This window comes from Mastigoproctus giganteus, chromosome 6 (assembly GCF_048544385.1).
Source record: "Mastigoproctus giganteus isolate SK-2022 chromosome 6, ASM4854438v1, whole genome shotgun sequence".
Classification (NCBI taxonomy): Eukaryota; Metazoa; Arthropoda; class Arachnida; order Uropygi; family Thelyphonidae; genus Mastigoproctus; species Mastigoproctus giganteus.
Genome location: NC_143580.1, coordinates 159,485,889 through 159,504,644, shown reverse-complemented (window position 1 = coordinate 159,504,644; position 18,756 = coordinate 159,485,889). Strand labels below are relative to the sequence as shown.

General features: G+C 39.7%; 1 protein-coding gene across 4 annotated transcripts in view; it reads left to right on the top strand.

The window, feature by feature from the left end:
- Positions 1-18,756, top strand: part of LOC150084697 (abscission/NoCut checkpoint regulator) — a 169,048-nt gene that overhangs the window by 48,585 nt on the left and 101,707 nt on the right. For 3 of the 4 annotated variants that reach the window (XM_090375430.1, XM_090375433.1, XM_090375431.1), the window contains exon 4: positions 1,791-1,973. In XM_090375430.1, coding sequence (XP_090231556.1) covers positions 1,791-1,973 — 183 coding nt within the window. The remainder of the gene's footprint in view (positions 1-1,790; positions 1,974-18,756) is intronic. The other variant, XM_090375432.1, reaches the window with a different exon arrangement.

The window sequence follows — 18,756 nt, the reverse complement described above, 5'->3', positions numbered from 1 at the left end:
TCTAGATTTGAACCCTATTGAAAATTGCTGGTACATAAAGTCTAAAATTGCTCAGAAGAAGCCAACAAGTAAGATTCAGCTGCTTGAGAGCATTGTAAGGGTACGATACCACGAAATTGGGCAACCATATATCCAAAAGTTGATTAACTCTATGCCAGATCATTGCAAGGCTGAAATTGCAGCTCAAGGAGGAACAACAAAATACTGAGGTTTTATTTTACTGATTTACAGTACATAATACTATTACGTTAACTTGTCATTTCAGTTTGTACACGTAAATGCAATAAAATGTATGTTTGGTTGTCATGATTGCCATTTACATGATTTCTCATATTTTCATTAATTATGCATTTTACCCTTTGGGAAGATATTTTTGACAATTAGGTATATCAGGCGGAATCTTTGTATTGGATTTCATTCACAGATATATATATATATCCCATCTGACAATGCATTTCAAACATTTCTGTAGCCCACAGTGCAGTGCAAAACACATTATTTGCAAAATTCACAAGTGATACAGTTTTTTTGTCTGCCACCGTACATTGCTAGAAGTGAGTTTCAGTTTAGTTTGTTATTTAATTTTATGATTTTATTTTATTTCAAATGTTAAGGTTTCTTGGTATTTAGTTACCAGGGTTGCACCTTGCAAAGTATAATGTTAATTACCATATTAGTAGTTAGGCAGTTTACTAGTGTTTTTTTTTTTTTAGAGTAGTTTTGTAAAGACTACTATAAAAAAAAAAGAACACTATTAAACTGCCAAAAGAAATTGATTAATGCACACTATTTCTTTTGGCAGTTTAACATCAATTTTAAATAAATTTTAAAATGATTCAAAATTTAATGTCAGTCAATTTCTTTTGCATATTTAATAACCGCCAAAAGAAACAGATTAACACACACATCAACTGGATGCTATCTTAACTATAGGCTTGAAATTAAAGTCTATCTTAACCTGGTGTAGGCTGCTCAGAACCTGTTATGTGACTCATGCAAACAAAATTTAGTATTTTTTTTTTTTTTTTTTTTTGTTGTTGAAGATTAACAACTGTAATTTACTCTACCTTCCTAAATATAGATCCAGTTTTACTTAAGTTGTTTTTGAAGCAATATTTTACATTTTTCGTAGGGGAATTGTGTGTCAGACAAATGCACCATTTTTTTTTTTTTTTTTTTGGCTGATGCTGCATAAGCTTGCTTCCTTGCATCGTATACTAATGCTAACCCTTTTTTTTTTTTTTTTTTTTCAACTTTCAGTTTTCTCAAACTAGCTAGTGGAACCTCATAGGTTGATGTCCCCATTTTTTGATGCATCGAACAATTTCCATTCTACTTCAGGGAAACACACCACTTACACACTTTGACTTTCTAAACTTCTAACTTTCTAAACCATAGCATAATGCATAGTCTCGGCCTTTGTGGGGAAGTTTTTAGGATATTCCTCGAATAATTGCTGAAAACAAATGATTGGAAAAACATGAGAACTCTCAAAAGTGTCCTTCCTTCTGTGCAACTCTTGTAATTATCTTCTTGAAGAACTTTGATGTTGTGATGGGTGTATAATATATTTTAGATGTATCCTATGAAAATTTGAAAAGGTAGCGAGTATCCTCCTTATAGTTTGAAAAGTTTGCAACTCTAGTTTGGACATGCATGCAAATGGCAGATTCTCAGATAGATAATATCTTTATAATTTTAAATATATAAATATTGTATTTTCTGTTTCACTTTAATTCTTACTGAAACCAGTTTATTTTTTTAAATTTTTTCTCATACTTAATTTGAAGCAGGTATTTAGATCTTTGGATAGTCGTACACCAAGTCAGCAAGCAGATGATCTGTTAAAGCAGTACCAGGAAGAAATAATATTGGCCTCTCAAAGGCTTAAACCTGAAGAGGAAATATCAGCTCGTTTGGCTCAACTTCGAGATAAATCTATGCACAAACAAGAAGAACCAGATTTATCAAAAGTAAGAATTAATATTCTGTTGTATACTCTGTGTCAGTGTTCTCAACCTTTTTTAATAGTACAGCCAACCTAGACTTCAAGAAATTTCTCACAGCTCATTTGTAATAAAACTCATTTGTAATAAACCCTTAAAAGTCATGTAAGTTTTCATTTTTGTGGCTTTGATTATTCTGAGGTTATTATTATTAATTATTATTATTATTAGCCATATGGTGCAAAGAAGCCTGAGGCTTATGCTGTACCATCCAAAAAAAAATTCATTCCTGAGTTACCCTGAGAGAGAGAGAGAGAGAAAGAAAGAAAGAAAAGTAGAAAGGATCACCAAGAAAGAGAAAAATGATGATACCCAGCTCAGGACCCTGGATGTGCCAAGCCCATACTCACCAGATGTGATCCCTGGGGTGGTTATGTCTTTATACTAGAGGTTTTCATTATTCACAGATTGTCTTTGTACAGTATTTAACTACCAATTTAACATTCACAATTCTGATTATTTGCAGGTACTTTCTCTGAATGTTTGTATTACATTTGAAGCATACCTATATATACTTATCTCTAAGGGCTATACTAGACAGGTCCTTAAAGTATGGCACTGGATGCACCTTTGAATGCCTAATTTTACAAGAAGCAGAGGGAAAAGCCATGCAAACTAGACAGGTGTTACAAATGGCGCGTTGGATGATGTTAGTTGGCATTCAACGCCGTCAGAGGCATTGCGAATGCCAGCCACTTGATGTTTATATTGCCTGCGGATAAATTCTCCCCTTAAGCCTTCATCCGTTTGTTTGTTTGTTTGTTATTCTTTGGGGAGGACGATGTTTGACACAGAGAAGTTTATTTGTGAGGAAGAAAGGAGGCCTGCCTTGTACAACATGGCAGCATTAAAAGACTATTCCAACAAAGAAATAAAAGCAAATTGTTGGATTGAAATTGGAAAAGAAATGTATATAATTTAAGTTAATAAAGAATCTCATTATTATTAAATAATATCAAAACAGTAATTGAAAAACTACTGAAGAATATCCACTGCAACAGTTGATATTAATGTTGGCATTAACAAAAAAGAACCACATGCTCTCTCTCTCTCTCTCTCTCTCTCTCTCTCTCTTTCTCTTTCTTTTCCAAAACGAATTTTGAACCTTTCATTTCAAACATAACTTTGATGTCTTTCTGTATCTGAAGTAATTTTATAACATCTATTCCTCTCATTTTTTATTTGGTGGATGAATCCACCATCATTATTTTCTGTTTCTACTCTCAATCAACTGTATACATAAATGCGTAATACATCCAACTTCAACAACATCCATCTTGAAACTGAGAATAGAAAAAGTGAGTTGCTGGTGGTGTCCAATGCAACATTAGAAATGCCCCTTCTAGTTTAAAATGATCTGATGTTAGGAATGCACGTGTAGATTGCTTTTTTTGGAGGCATTCATGCTGCCAGCTGACACCAGTGCTTTAAGCGCTCATCTAGTATTGTCCTAAGATTTGCAGTGAAACCCTGATCCAACCAATGGATTAGGGTCGTATTGTAACATTTAAGTTGTATTTTGTCCATGTGTAATATTATACATGGGAACACATTACATTTATATGTAATATTACACGTGGTCTTATCATAACATATAAGATATATTACTCCATCTGATAGAGAATTTTTGCAAATTTGCACAAATTCTTTACCAGATAGAGATGGAAAGGTTTCCACTTTCAGTCAGTAATTACTAGAAAAGGCACAATGTTGCTGACCTCATAACACATATACAGGTGACCCCCGCTTAATGCTGATAATTCGTTCCGGAAAAACAGAGTGCTAAGTGAATCCACGCTAAGTGAGCTCCGCATACCCATAAGGTAACATGTATTTGTAAGTTGCGGTCGGTGCCATAGGATATTTCCTAATCAATAATAAACAGTAGTGAAAAGATGCACAAATGTCGGTCAAAATATTTAATATTCAAATATTTGTACATATAAAATATTCTGCATTACGTATATAATTATGTGGTAACTATTTACTTATCAAAATTAAACTTAAAATTCCAATTAAAATCATGAATTTAATTGATCTAAATTGATTTTAATTGATTTAATTTAATTGATGAATTTAATCATGAAAAATATGTCGATTTTGGGTTGAACTTTGGCCCTCTTCTAAATAAACTAAAAGGGGTATTAATTTTAAATCCCGCGTAGCATTACCACCCAACAATAAAGTCCCCCAATCTTTCGCCGCTTTAAACCTGGCATGTGTTTTGCTTCTTTCAATATGAAACTTCTTTTAGGCATTCGTTTCCACAAAAGTCCTGCTTCATCTATGTTATAAACTTGTTGAGAAGTATAAAACACAATACCCCTCTTCAATAATTTTAACAAGTTCTTTTTTGAAAGTTTTGGCTCCTTGACCTGCACTTGCGGCTTCTCCCTAGATTTTAAATCTATTCAACCAGCCCTTACCACTTTTAAATGGTTCCACATTTTTTTTTTTTTTTTTTAGGTGAGTTTTCTTCAGATCCATCATATTGGCTAATCTCTCTCTCTCTCTCTCTCTCTCTCTCTCTCTCTCTCTCTCCCCCCCTCGACGTGGGCACCTGTACGTGGTGAGGGGACCTCCCAGTGACGCTGCTGGACTTCCAGACTAGCATCACTGGGATCCAACGCCCACAGCCCAGGTTCCAGGCTTACATCAATGGAATCTGGCGTGTTTGCCGTGCGCTGCGACCCGTGGAAATTCGGAAAGGGGGATCCTGGTGGTTGAGGGGCCCGGCTTCAATACACCACTTTGGTCCCTGCTTCGACAAGATGGGTGGTCCTGGAAGGCCCGGCTAGGATCAATCGGCTAGTAGGCTCGCCTGCGAGGGTCAACCGTGTCAATGCCACGCCCCTACCCTCATGGTCCGAGGGACAGGATTCAGGCTGGCGGCGGTGCGGGTATAGTGTCTGGGTAGCCCTGGCGTCCCACTCCCGAGCGCATTTATTGCATGCCAGGTAGTGGGCGTCCCTTTGGGCTCCGTGGTGGGTGGGGAGCCCGGGCACTGAACAATTTAAAAAACTATATGAATCCTGATAAACTTACTTCTTCAGGGGCCCCAACCCGGTCCCTATCTGAAAACATAGATAACGATCCAGATAGCATTATTGCTAAAAAAAGGCAGCGGACTGAATTACCATCAGGGCCTATCCCGCGGTTTCTAATCATGCACTCCACCAATGAAAAACCGATTGGTAAAATGTCACCTTTCTTCATACAGAAAGGGTTAGATGGGTTAGCAGGTTATCCCAAATCAGTTAAGAGGCTCCATTCTGGAGACCTCTTAATTGAAACTAAAAATGATAGGCAATCCGAACATCTACTCCGAGTAACATCAATCGGAGGAATCCCTATAACAGTGACACCACACAGAACACTCAATTCATCGAGAGGTGTCATTTCGGAGTGGGACCTTCTCGACGTAACCGAGGAGGAAATCTACTCCGAATTAAAACCCCAGGGAGTTATTGCCGTCAAGAGAATTACTGCGCGAAGGGATGGAAAAATTGTTAAAACCAGGAGCGTTATCCTGACTTTTAACTCTCCTAAACCTCCTGACGAGATAAAAGCTGGATACATCAACTGTTTAGTGCGTCCATACGTTCCGAACCCTTTACGGTGTTTTAAATGCCAGAAGTATGGACATTCTCAAATGGCCTGCCGTGGAGTCCTTGCATGCGCTCGATGCGGTGCAAAGGACCACGAAACAACAGCATGTTCAGCCGCAAAACCCACCTGTATTAACTGTGAAGGCGAACACCTGGCCTACTCACGAGCATGCCAGAGGTGGAAAGAAGAAAAAGAGATTCAACGGCTGAAGGCAGAGCTTAACATATCATACCAGGAGACAAGGAAATCGGTGAAACCCCTGAATATCAACAGACCTACCTATGCCCAGAAGGTAGCAGGGAGATGTTCCGTTGGAACTCAGACGGACATGACCATTCCTCCAAAGGAGTCTTTCACTCCCATCGCGTGGTATCTCTTAAGTTCTCAAAAACCTGCACAAAAGGACCAATCAGCTGCCACTCCTATATCGGTACCTCCTAATGCTCCACAAGTAACAAAGGTAATTATGAAAGAAAAGAATAAGAAAGGGGAAGTCCCCCCCTAGTACCCAAGAAAAGATGGATGTCGAGCAGAAGGAGGTACCCGAAGATTCAGTCTTGGAACTCTTTGCGGAGGAGGAAATGGACACGGGACAGCGTCCATTCTTCCCCAAAAAAGATAAATCCAGGACTGATAAAAGTAAGCCCTCAGCACCTCGGAAGCCGCCTGATGGACCCACCAAGCCAAAATAATGGCTAAATTCCTACTATGGAATTGTCGTGGATTCCGGCGAAATATTGATGACATCAAGGCCCTCCTTCAAAAGCACGAGCCAGTTTGCTTTTGCTTGCAGGAGACATATCTAAAGGCAAATGATGATCCCACCATCCACAACATCACATTTTTTCGAAAGGATAGAATTGCGGATGGCCCTGTACATGGGGGAGTGGCTATCCTTGTGGGTAACTAGACCCCAGTGCAGCGCTTTCTAATTACAACCAGCATAGAGGCTGTTGCAATTTGCCTTTCAGTGGGATTTCTATTAACTGTGTGCTCCATTTATTTGCCACCTGGGACTGACATCTCCCAGGCAGACCGTGATGATCTTCTTACGCAGCTGCCTCCCCCTTTCTTACTTCTCGGGGATTTTAACGGACATAACACCCTGTGGGGTAGTGCTAACATCAACGGAAGGGGACGAGTCATAGAGCGTATGCTCAATGACAATGACCTTTCCCTTCTAAATACTGGAACAAACACCTTCTTCCACATGCCTAACCGTACTTTTTCTGCCATTGATCTCTCTATCTGCTCCCCTTCTCTACTCCCTTCACTCACTTGGGAAGTGGAGGAGAATCCATACGGAAGCGATCGCTTCCCCGTGATAACCTTGTTATACAGTGGGAGACCATGTCTTCCTTTTAGGTTACCACAGTGGAAGATTGATCAGGCTGACTGGACTGCCTTCCAACATCAGGCAAATTTTGATCTTAGCACAGTCAGTCAAGAGTCTATCAATGATGCAGTTAAGTACATCACAGAAAATATTGTCCAAGCAGCTGCGAATGCTGTTCCAAAAACATCTGCCCGGTTTCCACCATTTCCTAAACCTTGGTGGAATTCACAATGCACAGCAGCAAAAAAGGCTCAAAACAAAGCGTGGGGGATATTCCGCCGATATCCTACCACGACCAACCTTATAGCCTTTAAACGTGCACGAGCCAAAGCACGATATATCCGCCGTCAGAGTCAAAAGGAATCGTGGATCCGTTTTACATCATCTATTAACCAGTCTACCAACTCTAAGGTAGCCTGGGATAAAATCTAGAAAATGAAGGGAAAATATGCATCCCACCCTTCTTCAATCCTAGATTATAATGGATGCGCTATTGCAGATTCAACTGCAATAGCCAATTCTCTTGGGGAAACATTCTCTAACATCTCTGCAACATCTTCGTATTCCCCAGAGTTCCTGGTCCTGAAATATAATATCGAAAAACAGGCACTTAACTTTAAATCTAAGAGCATTTATCCCTACAACGGGGATTTCACTATTCAGGAACTGAAAAGAGCCCTCGCTCTTTCCAAAGCAAGTGCTGTTCGACCAGATGGCATCCATTATGAAATGATTAAACATCTTTCACCAAAATCTATGGATTGTCTGCTCCTTCTGTATAACAGAATCTTTATTGAAGGGCAGTTTCCGGACTCCTGGCGAAAGGCAATCGTTCTTGCCTTTCCTAAGCCAGGAAAGGATCCAAAAGTCACCACCAATTATCGTCCTATTGCTCTGACCAGCTGTCTGTGCAAAATCCTGGAGAGAATGGTTAATTCTCGTTTAATATGGTATCTCGAAACAAATGACCTTCTCTCCAACATCCAGTGCAGCTTCCGAAGGAACCGGTCCACCTTGGACCATCTTATTAGATTGGAAGCATCCATCCGGGATGCTTTCCTAAAAGGCGAACACTTGGTGTCGGTGTTCTTTGACATGGAGAAAGCTTATGACACAACTTGGAGATTTGGCATCTTAAAAGATCTGCATAGCCTTGGCCTTAGGGGGCAACTCCCCATTTTTATTAAAAACTTTTTAGCCAATCGAACTTTCCAAGTACGTGTGGGATCCTCTCTCTCGTCCCTTCAGCCAAGAGGAGGGAGTACCACAAGGATCAGTATTAAGTGTCACGCTTTTTGCCATCAAAGTCAATTCCATCACAGAACAACTTCCTCCAACTGTAAACTGTGCCCTCTATGTTGATGACTTTAGCATATTTTGTCAGTCATGCAACATAAGGGTTATTGAAAGACAACTGCAGAAAGCCATTGATCGCCTTAATTCCTGGGCACTTGCTAATGGCTTCAGGTTCTCGCCGGAGAAGACCGTTTGCGTACACTTTTGTCGCAAGCGTAATCTTCATCCTGAACCTGAATTAAGGCTTGGACAAAATGTTATTCCAGTAGTGTCAGACACAAAATTCTTGGGACTTGTGTTTGATAAAAAGTTGACCTTTCTCGAACATATTCGTCAACTTCGTACAAAATGCATGAGGGGACTCAATATTCTCCGCTCACTCTCCTCAACGCGTTGGGGAGCAGATCGATGCACCCTACTACGGCTTTACCGTGCACTTGTACAACCCAAATTAGACTACGGGTCTCAGGTATACTCCTCAGCTAGAGATAGTGTCCTCCGATGGCTGGACCCTGTCCACCATCAGGCTATCCGTATCGCTACTGGAGCTTTTCGAACATCTCCTGTCCAGAGCTTATACGTCGAAGCAAACGAACCATCATTATCCCTTCGACGTAAGCAGTTGTCTTTAAACTATGCTTTAAAGTTGAAATCCCTGCCAGACCATCCTACGTGGGCATCCGTTTTTGAGCCATGTTGGGAAAACTTGTACAATACCCGTCAGACTGCCAACCGACCTTTTGGTATTCGTGTCCAAGAGCTAATCAGAGAGTTTAGCATCATGGTAGACAAGGTGGCACAAACACCAAAAGAAACTCTTCCACCCTGGCATGCTCATCGCCCACCGTGCGACTTTTCCCTTAAGAAATGGGTAAAGTCTGATACCTCATCATCTGTCTACCAGCAGCTCTACTCTGCACACCAAGCTGAGCACTCAGACTTCCTGCCCGTTTACACAGACGGCTCGAAGTCTGAATCGTGCGTAGGATCTGCTGCTGTCTTTCTGGACACTATAATATCTCAGCAGATTCCTCCTGAATCCAGCATATACACTGCAGAGCTGTATGCTATAGAGCTAGCCTTGGATCACATTCGAACTTGTCAATTCCAAAGGTCAATAATATATTCCGATTCTTTGAGTGTATTACAGGCTTTATTATCTACGAGACATAATTCTCATCCAGTTCTTTGTCGGGTTCAGCAGAAGAGACATTCTCTTCATGAATGCAAGTTTGATATCCGCTTCTGCTGGATTCCTAGCCACATTGGGATAAAGGGAAATGATTTGGCTGACGCTGCAGCCAAATCAGCAACACCCACTCATAATCGTTGCCTGTCAGTCCCCTATACAGACTACAGCCAAATAATACGCAACAAGATATATTCCCAATGGCAAGAACTATGGCACACACAGAGAACAAATAAATTATATCAAATAAAGCCTGTAATAGAAACATGGCAGTCTAGTCTGCACAGGAATCGGAGCGAGGAAGTTGTTCTTGCTCGACTCCGCATAGGACACAGTCATCTGACACATTCTTTTTTGCTGAAGGCGGATGACCCTCCTATGTGCGAGTCTTGCGACACCATTTTATCAATAAAGCATATTTTAATAGATTGCGTTAATTTTACCGCTTTTACTCATCCAACTGAGCCTTATACACTCAGTCAGATTTTATCAGACAACGACCACGTGTCAGCAGTTTTTAAGTTTTTACAAGCTATTAATATACACACACATATATAAATTGGATCATTTATTTTTAAACTTATACTGCTTTATACATATTTATATATATATATATATTAATAACAATTTGACGAGGTAACCTTTTTAAAGGTTACCAGAATTTATATTTATTGTTATTTTAATCATTTCCTGGAGCAGTATAGCCTTAGTTGTTTTTGCGCCAATAAACCCAAAATCAAATTCAAAATTCTCTCTCTCGCTCTTTTTTTTTTCTTTTATAATATTTAACTTAACTGAATTCTGCATTGGACATTATCTTCAATAAAATTAGTTAGTCTTTTCCATTTTAATCCTAATGGCCGGCCTAGCCCTAGTTGCTTGCAGTGGAACAGCTATCTTTCCCACTGCTGAAATTAATTCTTTATTTTTTTATAATTGTGGCACACATCCACATGTGTGCTTGTCATTGACGGGAATCGATTCGCTTCAAAACGTCTAATTTAATTTTCAAATTCAGTCTTTTTCTCACATTTATAGTCTTCGTACTGCGCTCAGATGTTGCTTTTTCATTCTTATCGGCCATTATTAACTCTTCTAAAATGTAACTGCGTTGGTTGCATTAATTACGATACAATGTTCAAGTAAACTGTCCATTACGCAATGTCTAATACTGTACTGAGTGTGACTAGACTTTGGATAAATGCATATAACGCAAATATTACAAGCAATATACTTGATCACTTTTTAAAATGTTGATCTCAGAACTACGTAACAAGTGACTGTACTGCAATTAAATTAGCGTGCGAGAAAATTTCATTGAGTGTGGGAAAATTTCTCAAGTCGGCGTGGGAAACGTTTTAATGTTGTTTTGCTATTCATTTTCAAGATATCGACTCAATCAAATGAAACGATTTCATTAAATATGCCAAAAATGCAATCTGTAAAAGACGTTATAGTGATCTGTGACAGCGTTATAGTCAGATACAGGTTATAATATAAGAACAGCATTATAGCGAATCAGCGTAAAGCAAACCGCGTTATAACGGGGGCCTGCTGTAAAGTAATCCCTAGATGAAATCAAACCACTGACTTGGAATGAATGATAGAGAAAGCTAGTACCTGATGTTGCAAAAGAACCAAAATATATCTCATTGATAGAGTTACAGAAGATTACAAGTTTGCACATGATGTGGGAGGAGAGGGTTTCAGTGATCTCAAATAAAGTGAATAGCAGCATGGGGGGGGAGAGAGAGAGAGAGAGAGAGAGAGAGAGAGAGAGAGAGAGAGAGAGAGATTAGCCTTAGCTGTCACCTAAGGCACCAGGATTTTTGGACATGTCTAAGGTTTTGGTTGAGTGTTTGAAATGGGCTATTTGATGGAACATAGTGTAAAATTTAAACAAGGATTGGAAGCTCTCATGACCCCCCCCCACACTCCTTATAATGAAACCTACAGGGGCATACAAAAAACATGAAACAAATGTCCATGACAGGTTGTTTTAAGAACGCATAACTTCAGACTCATGTAAGCCACATTCTTGTAAACATCAACAGGAAAAGCTCCTATCTCTCTAATCCATCATTCTGTATAGTAGATACATCTTTAAGTAAATCCCACATCCGTACACTGTGGTCACTTCCACCTAGTGGTTCCTTTATCTGTAGATTCTGCCCCGGGTGCCAAGTGTTTCCATGGCCAAATGATTCTCGTGAGATTGAAAAGCGTTTTTCTCTAAGCGATTAGGTTCTCTTTTGTTTTCTCCCTTGCTTATTAAACTTTTCTGTTAAGCAGCCCTTCTTTGTTAAAAGCACTGAGAAAAGAGCTCAGAAGAAGGAAAGAACCTTTTTCTTTAATTTAATTCATCTTACTAACTGTACTAACCTATACGCTTGGCCACAAGCGGCACTGCTCCTGCCTCCCTGTGGTGGGGCTGGTAATCTGGGCAGTAAAAATATACCCCCAGGGCCAAAAGGAGCTAACACGGATACGAATAGTTATCCACCTTTAGAGCTACCAAGCTCAAGGTGAGAAATTCCTGACAACAACCGACCCCAAAAGGCTTAGAAGGGAACCTCAATGCCATGATGAATTACCAAATTTCTTGGTGATTCATTCTTTATCCTCCCAACCTATAGGAAAATTATCACCATTCTTGATTCAAAAATATTTGGAATCAATTACTGGATCACCAAAAATGGTGAAAAGACTACAATCCGGAGATCTCCTCATTGAAATTGCCACCGCTAAACATTCTGAGCGGCTCTTAAACACAACATCATTTTGTGGGCTCACAGTATCAATTACTCCACACAGAACCTTAAATTCATCAAAGGGTGTAATCAGTGAGTGGGACCTAATTACAGTCTCTGAAGAAGAGCTACTTCAAGAACTAAGTAGTCAAAAAGTTACAAACGTGAAACGGATTATGACTAAAAAAGAGCTGGCGCCTCCGTAGCCGGGTGGGAAGGAGCAGCAGTGCTTAGCACACGCTTCTTGATTAGACTGGGGTTCGAGCCCGTCACCACCAAATACGGAGGATGCGAAAAGGTCAGGGAATGACCACCGCATATCCCCGGAGCAATATGGCCTTAGTTGCTAATGCTCCTAAAAACCAAATAACAAACAAACTAACAAACTAACAGACTAAAAAAAGATGGAAATCTCACTCCAACGAGATCCATCATTTTAACATTCAGTACGCCCGACTTACCATCCTCATTTAAAGCTGGCTATTTGAATTGTCGTATTAGACCATATATCCCGAATCCCGTTCGCTTCTTCAAATGCCGGAAATATGGGCATTCGCAGCAGGCATGTAGTGGTGAGGCCATATGTCCCATCTGCGGCTCAAAAGATCACACTCAAGCGGATTGCTCTGTCAAAACCCCTGTTTGTCCAAACTGCAAAGAAAGCCACCCAGCTTTAACATGTGAGCTATGGATTACAGGAAAGAAAATTCAAAAATACAAAATAGAAAATAAAGTCACCTTTCCTGAGGCACATAGACAAGTTATGTCAACCCTGCCTAGTAGTCGTTCCTATGCAGCTCGCACTCGGAACTTCGTTTCTACTGCAGCTCAAACAGAAGTATCAGTTCCACCTAACACCTCTCTAGCGAACTGGCTCAAATCTACGCTTTCAACCTCAGAGAAAGAAAATTCTCCAAAAAGAACTAGTGAAGCCACAAATACTCCAATCAGCATTCCTACTCATACCCCATCAGTCCCAGTTGGAAAAGAACAATTAAAATCGGAATCCGTCTCTAAAAAACGGAATCTCCCTCCAAACGCATGGATGTAGATGAGCTGCTAGATAATGAGGAACCTATTCTAGAACTCCGTGCAGATGACACCATGGATACTGGAACTGGACGCCTCACATTCTCAAAAAAAGGACCGGAAAAAAATAGTCAGATGAATCACCCTCAGGTAAACCTAAATAATGAATAAGATCATACAATGGAATTGCAGAGGACTAAGCACTCATTCTGATGACTTAAGAGATTTAATAGCTCAATTTAATCCCATAGGTGTATGCTTACAGGAAACATTCTTGTCACCCCAAGTTTTGCCAAAATTTTCAAGTTATACCATTTACAGATGAGATAGGAACTCAGTATCACCTGCACATGGAGGAGTTGCTATTCTTGTTAACGCTAACATACCATCCAGGCTGATCCAATTGAGAACTACCCTAGAAGCTGTGGCAGCTCGCCTTGCAGTTGGTACATCATTTACCATTGTTTCCATTTATATTCCGCCATCTGTACCACTTCTGCTTTCAGAACTTGACAACCTCATTGCACAACTCCCAACTCCAATTTGTCTTTTTGGTGACTTTAATGGACACCATCCATTGTGGGGATCGGCCACAATGGATATAAGAGGCAAATTGATGGAGGAATTCATGCATAATAATGATTTTAATTTATTAAATTCTGGATATCCTACCTACATCCACTTAGCAACCGAATCTGCTTCCGCAATAGACTTGTCAATTTGTTCACCATCCATATTTCTAATCATGACATGGTCGGTATTAATCGATCCCTTCAACAGTGATCACTTTCCAATTATTTGCTCGCTACAAACAGGGGTAACTTCAAATCCTGACCAACGATCCACTTGGCAGTTTAAAAAGGCAAACTGGGGTGGCTATTCTGCCCAGATACGCTTAGACAGACTTTATGTTGAAAGACAGCCTCCATTCCAAAATCCACACCATATCGAAAATACAGAAATCATTTGTGGAATACAGATTGTTTAATTGCCAAACAGGAAAAAAACTGCGCCTGGAATCATTTCCGCAAGTATCCCACCACTAGTAACCTAATTGCTTTTAAAAGACTAAAAGCAAAAGCTAGACAAGTTAGGCGGAAAGCGAAATGGGATTCATGGATTGCTTTTGCCTCCACCATTACCAAAGACATGGACACACAAGTCATCTGAAAAAGAATACAGGCACTAAATGGCAAATTTGCTCGGCTGCCCTCTCCGATACTTCATTGGAAAGGGAAAGACATTTCTACTCCTGAAGAAGTTGCAAATGCATTAGCAGAATCATTTGCAAAAATCTCAGCTTCTGCCACCTATGCCTCCACCTTCCAGAACATCAAAGCAGGTGCAGAACAGTATAAAATTAACTTCTCCACGCGCTGCACATTCCCGTACAACCAACCGTTTACGTTAATAGAACTTCAAGAATCATTAAACAGATCTTCCAATAGTGCTGCAGGTCCAGATGGAGTTCATTACATTATGTTAAAGCATTTACTTGGAGAAGACTTGAGAACCCTATTAATTTTTTACAATCGGATCTTCTCTGAAAATGCCTATCCAACTTCATGGCACCATTCGTTCATTATCGCCTTACCAAAACCAGGAAAATCCTTCCTGTGTTGAAAACTACAGGCCAATATCTCTTACGAGCTGCATGGGAAAAATTTTCGAAAGATTGGTTCATACTAGGCTCGCCTACATCCTGGAGTCAGAGAATCTCCTTCCAGATCACCAGTATGGCTTTCGAAAAAATAGATCAACCCTAGATGTGCTCATTAAAGCCGAGTCTCATATCCGAAATGCCTTTGTCATGAAACAACATCTAGTCATGGTCAATTTAGATCTTGAAAAGGCATTTGATACTACATGGCAGCATGGTATTATTATGGACCTTTACCATCTGGGGCTTAGGGATCATTTGCCAGAAATAATTCAGAATTTCCTGCAATTGCGCTCTTTTCAAGTCCGATACAAAAACGTCCTCTCTACATCTCACATTCAGGAAGAGGGAGTCCCGCAGGGATCAACACTCAGTCCAACCCTGTTTTCAATCCGAGTTAGCAGCATGACACGAGATATCCCAAAAACTGTTCAAACTTATATGTATGCAGATGATCTTACCATTTCCTGTCAATCTCAAAGTATGAATACCATTGAACGGCAGCTACAACTTGCCATAACCAAAATAGAATCCTGGACTTCAATGGTTACAGACTGTCAGAAAAGAAATGCACTGTCACTCACTTTTGCAAGAAGTGAGCTCTCCATCCCAAACCTGAACTACAAATACACAATACTCCAATCCCGCTTGTTAATACCGTTAAATTTCTTGGACTAATATTAGACCACAAACTAAATTTCCAAGCTCACATCACTTATTTGAGAACTTCTTGCTTAAAGCATTTGAATATACTTTGTTCGGTCTCATCTATGTCATGGGGAGCTGATCGGTGTACTTTGCTGCATCTCTATAGAAGTTTAATCCATTCACGGTTAGATTATGGTTGTCCAGTGTATGACTCTGCCAGTAGCACTACTTAAAATGGCTAAATATGATCCATCACAGTGGTCTGAGGACTGCGCTGGGAGCTTTCAGGACTTCTCCGATCCAAAGTCTATATATTGAAGCTCATGATCCCCCATTACACCTGTGTAGAAAAACACTACTGCTTCACTATGCTGCTAAGATCCAGAGTCTACCCTCGCACCCAAGTTGGGAGTATCTCTATAATACTCATTGGGAAGCCTTCTATGAGAGCAAGCCAAATGAAAATAGACCCGCCTCTCTCAGGATCAAAAAGCTTGTTCAGACTTGGAATGTCAATTTAAATGAAATCTTCCAAGACACAACTAGACCTGTTGCTCCTTGGACTTATGTGTCTGTCTCTCAAGATACACACTTCCTCCAGTGGGGGAAAAATATACCTTTCTGCAATATCAGACAGTTACATTCAGCTCATGCTATGAACAACCATGCCTGTAAAATTTATACGGATAGTTCAAAAACTGAGAGTATGGTAGGTGCTGTGGCAGTTTTTCCTTTATGTACAAGTTCAGCCACACTACCGCTTGCTTGCAGCATCTTCACAGCTGAATTATATGCCATTAAGTTAGCACTTAGTAAGATAATTGAGCTTTCCATCTCATCTGCCATAATTTACACAGATTCTCTTAGTGCTGTCTCTGCCATAAGGAAGAATTCCTCCATTTCTCACCCTACATTGAAACAGATTCATTCCCAGCTATTCACTTGCAGTGTGTCCAATCAGGCAATCAGTTTTTGCTGGATCCCTGGCCATTCAGGCATTCCGGGAAATGAAAGTGCTGACTTCTGCTGCTAAACATCCTCATTCCGCTCTCTCACAACATCCTCAGGTTCCTTTCTCTGATTTTAAGTCTGTCATACGCAAAGCCTGCTACGATAAATGGTCACAGACCTGGAAAAGTGACACTACCAATAAACTTTACCAGATAAAAGAAGATCCAAAGCTGTGGCTGTCTGGCTTCTGAAGAAACAGACGAGAGGAAGTGGTACTGGCAAGATTCAGAATTGGATACACTCACCATACTCATCTCTTCCTATTATTGGGTGAAAGCCCACCACAGTGCTCATCCTGTCAGACGCAACTTACAGTCCGTCATTTCCTGGTTGATTGTCCCTTACATTCAACCATCCGGTCAGTTTTCAGTCACTCTCTACATTGAATATATCACCTGATTTATCTTGCATCTTAGGAAATGAAGCAAATATTGAAGAACTTTTATTATATCTAAAACATATTGGTTTGTACAGAAGCATATAATTTAATCTCTCTAACAATATGCTTTTTGTCAATTAACGACGAAGGGAGACAATTTGGCCTTAGTAGCCCTTGTGTCGTTAAACCGAACTACAAAAACAATCTGCAGATTCTTAATGCATGATAATCACTGCTGATAATTAAATCAAGACGATTATTCCCTCTGGTTGCCTCTCGAACATGCTGCTGTCGAAAACAGTCCAAAAAATTCAAAAAGGTCTTGCTAGTGTGCACCTGACCAACCCACAAGTTACAGTCATTATCTGGACAGTTAAAATCCCCCCTTATATGACATTCTGATTTATTGGCCTACTCTATTTCTCTGTACAGTTGTTCATTGTACTCATCAAAGCCATTAGGCCTATAACACATTCCTACTCATATTTTTGCTTTCCCAGTGCTTATGTCACGCCAAACTGACTGAAGATTGCACTGTCCACCCATGTCAACTGAATGCACATCCTTAAATTTTGTGTGTTTTGAATTTTGCATTCCTTATATCTGTGTGACACCACTTCTCTGATATCACAACATCTGCCTTTGATGTCTTGACCAGCTTGAAGTTACTTTGATTCATTTACAGAATTATTTCTGAATTAAATGAATTATTCATTTACAGATTCTGATATAGTACACAATTGAGAAATGCTTCCATGCCTCCATTACTTCAATAGTTTCGGAATCAATTTTTTTCCAAAATCCATTGTAATGATTTTCTGATGGAATGAGTTTTAAAGGTAGATATAATGCCTTGATTTAATGACTGAATGAAAGAAGTTGTATTAACCTAGTACAACTGTGGTGATAGGAACAAAACTTCAACTTTTGGATGACTTAAATCTTTTGGATGGCCTGGTGTTGCTATCTAATAGTAATGAAACTTTGAAATCTAGATTTTTTTACACAAATTCAATAGCACAGAAGGTAACACGCAGATTTCCCAACAAAATAAAATACAGGGATTTCTCAATATTTTTTTTTTGACTAGTGAGTCAACAGCGGGTATTCAAAAAGAGTGTAAATGTTGAAAAATTACATCCAACATAATAGCAGGGTTTCCCCTGCACAAAAGCTCAAAAATACTGTGTTACGCAAGATTATCTGCATGGGTAGCATAGCGATATCATCACTGTCCTCCCCACACTGGGCGGAAAAGGCCTGGGTTCCAATCCCGTCAATGACGCGAGGAACTTTAATGGGCATACTAAAATTACGGTGATTGGTGATAATCTCGGGTCTAATAAAGTGAAGGTTAATGGGCAAGGTATTGAAGAAGTTGGTGAATTTGATTACTTAGGATCAAAAATAAATAAAAATAGTCACTGCTCAAACAATGTAAAGAGACCACAGGCAATTGCTAAAATGTTGGTTACTGATCAAGATCTGCCCAGAAAGACAAAACTGAGAATCATTGATTCGTTAATTTTTCCAGTTGCCACTTATGAATGTGAAGGATGGAATCTGAAAAGAGATGACAGGAAGAAAATTGAGGCATTTGAAATGTGGTGTTACAGGAGAATGCTGCATATTTCTTACTTGGATCAAAGAACAAATGAGTGGGTATTGAATAAAATTGGCAGGACTAAAATTCTTTTTCATAGCATCAACAAAAGAAAACTCAAGTTTTTTGGTCCTATAGTAAAAAGGGAAAACTTTCTGTTGAAAAATGTAATGGAAGGAAAAATCGAGGGGAAGAGGTGCAGAGATAGATCTACAACTAGGTGGAAGGATGGGATCGGTG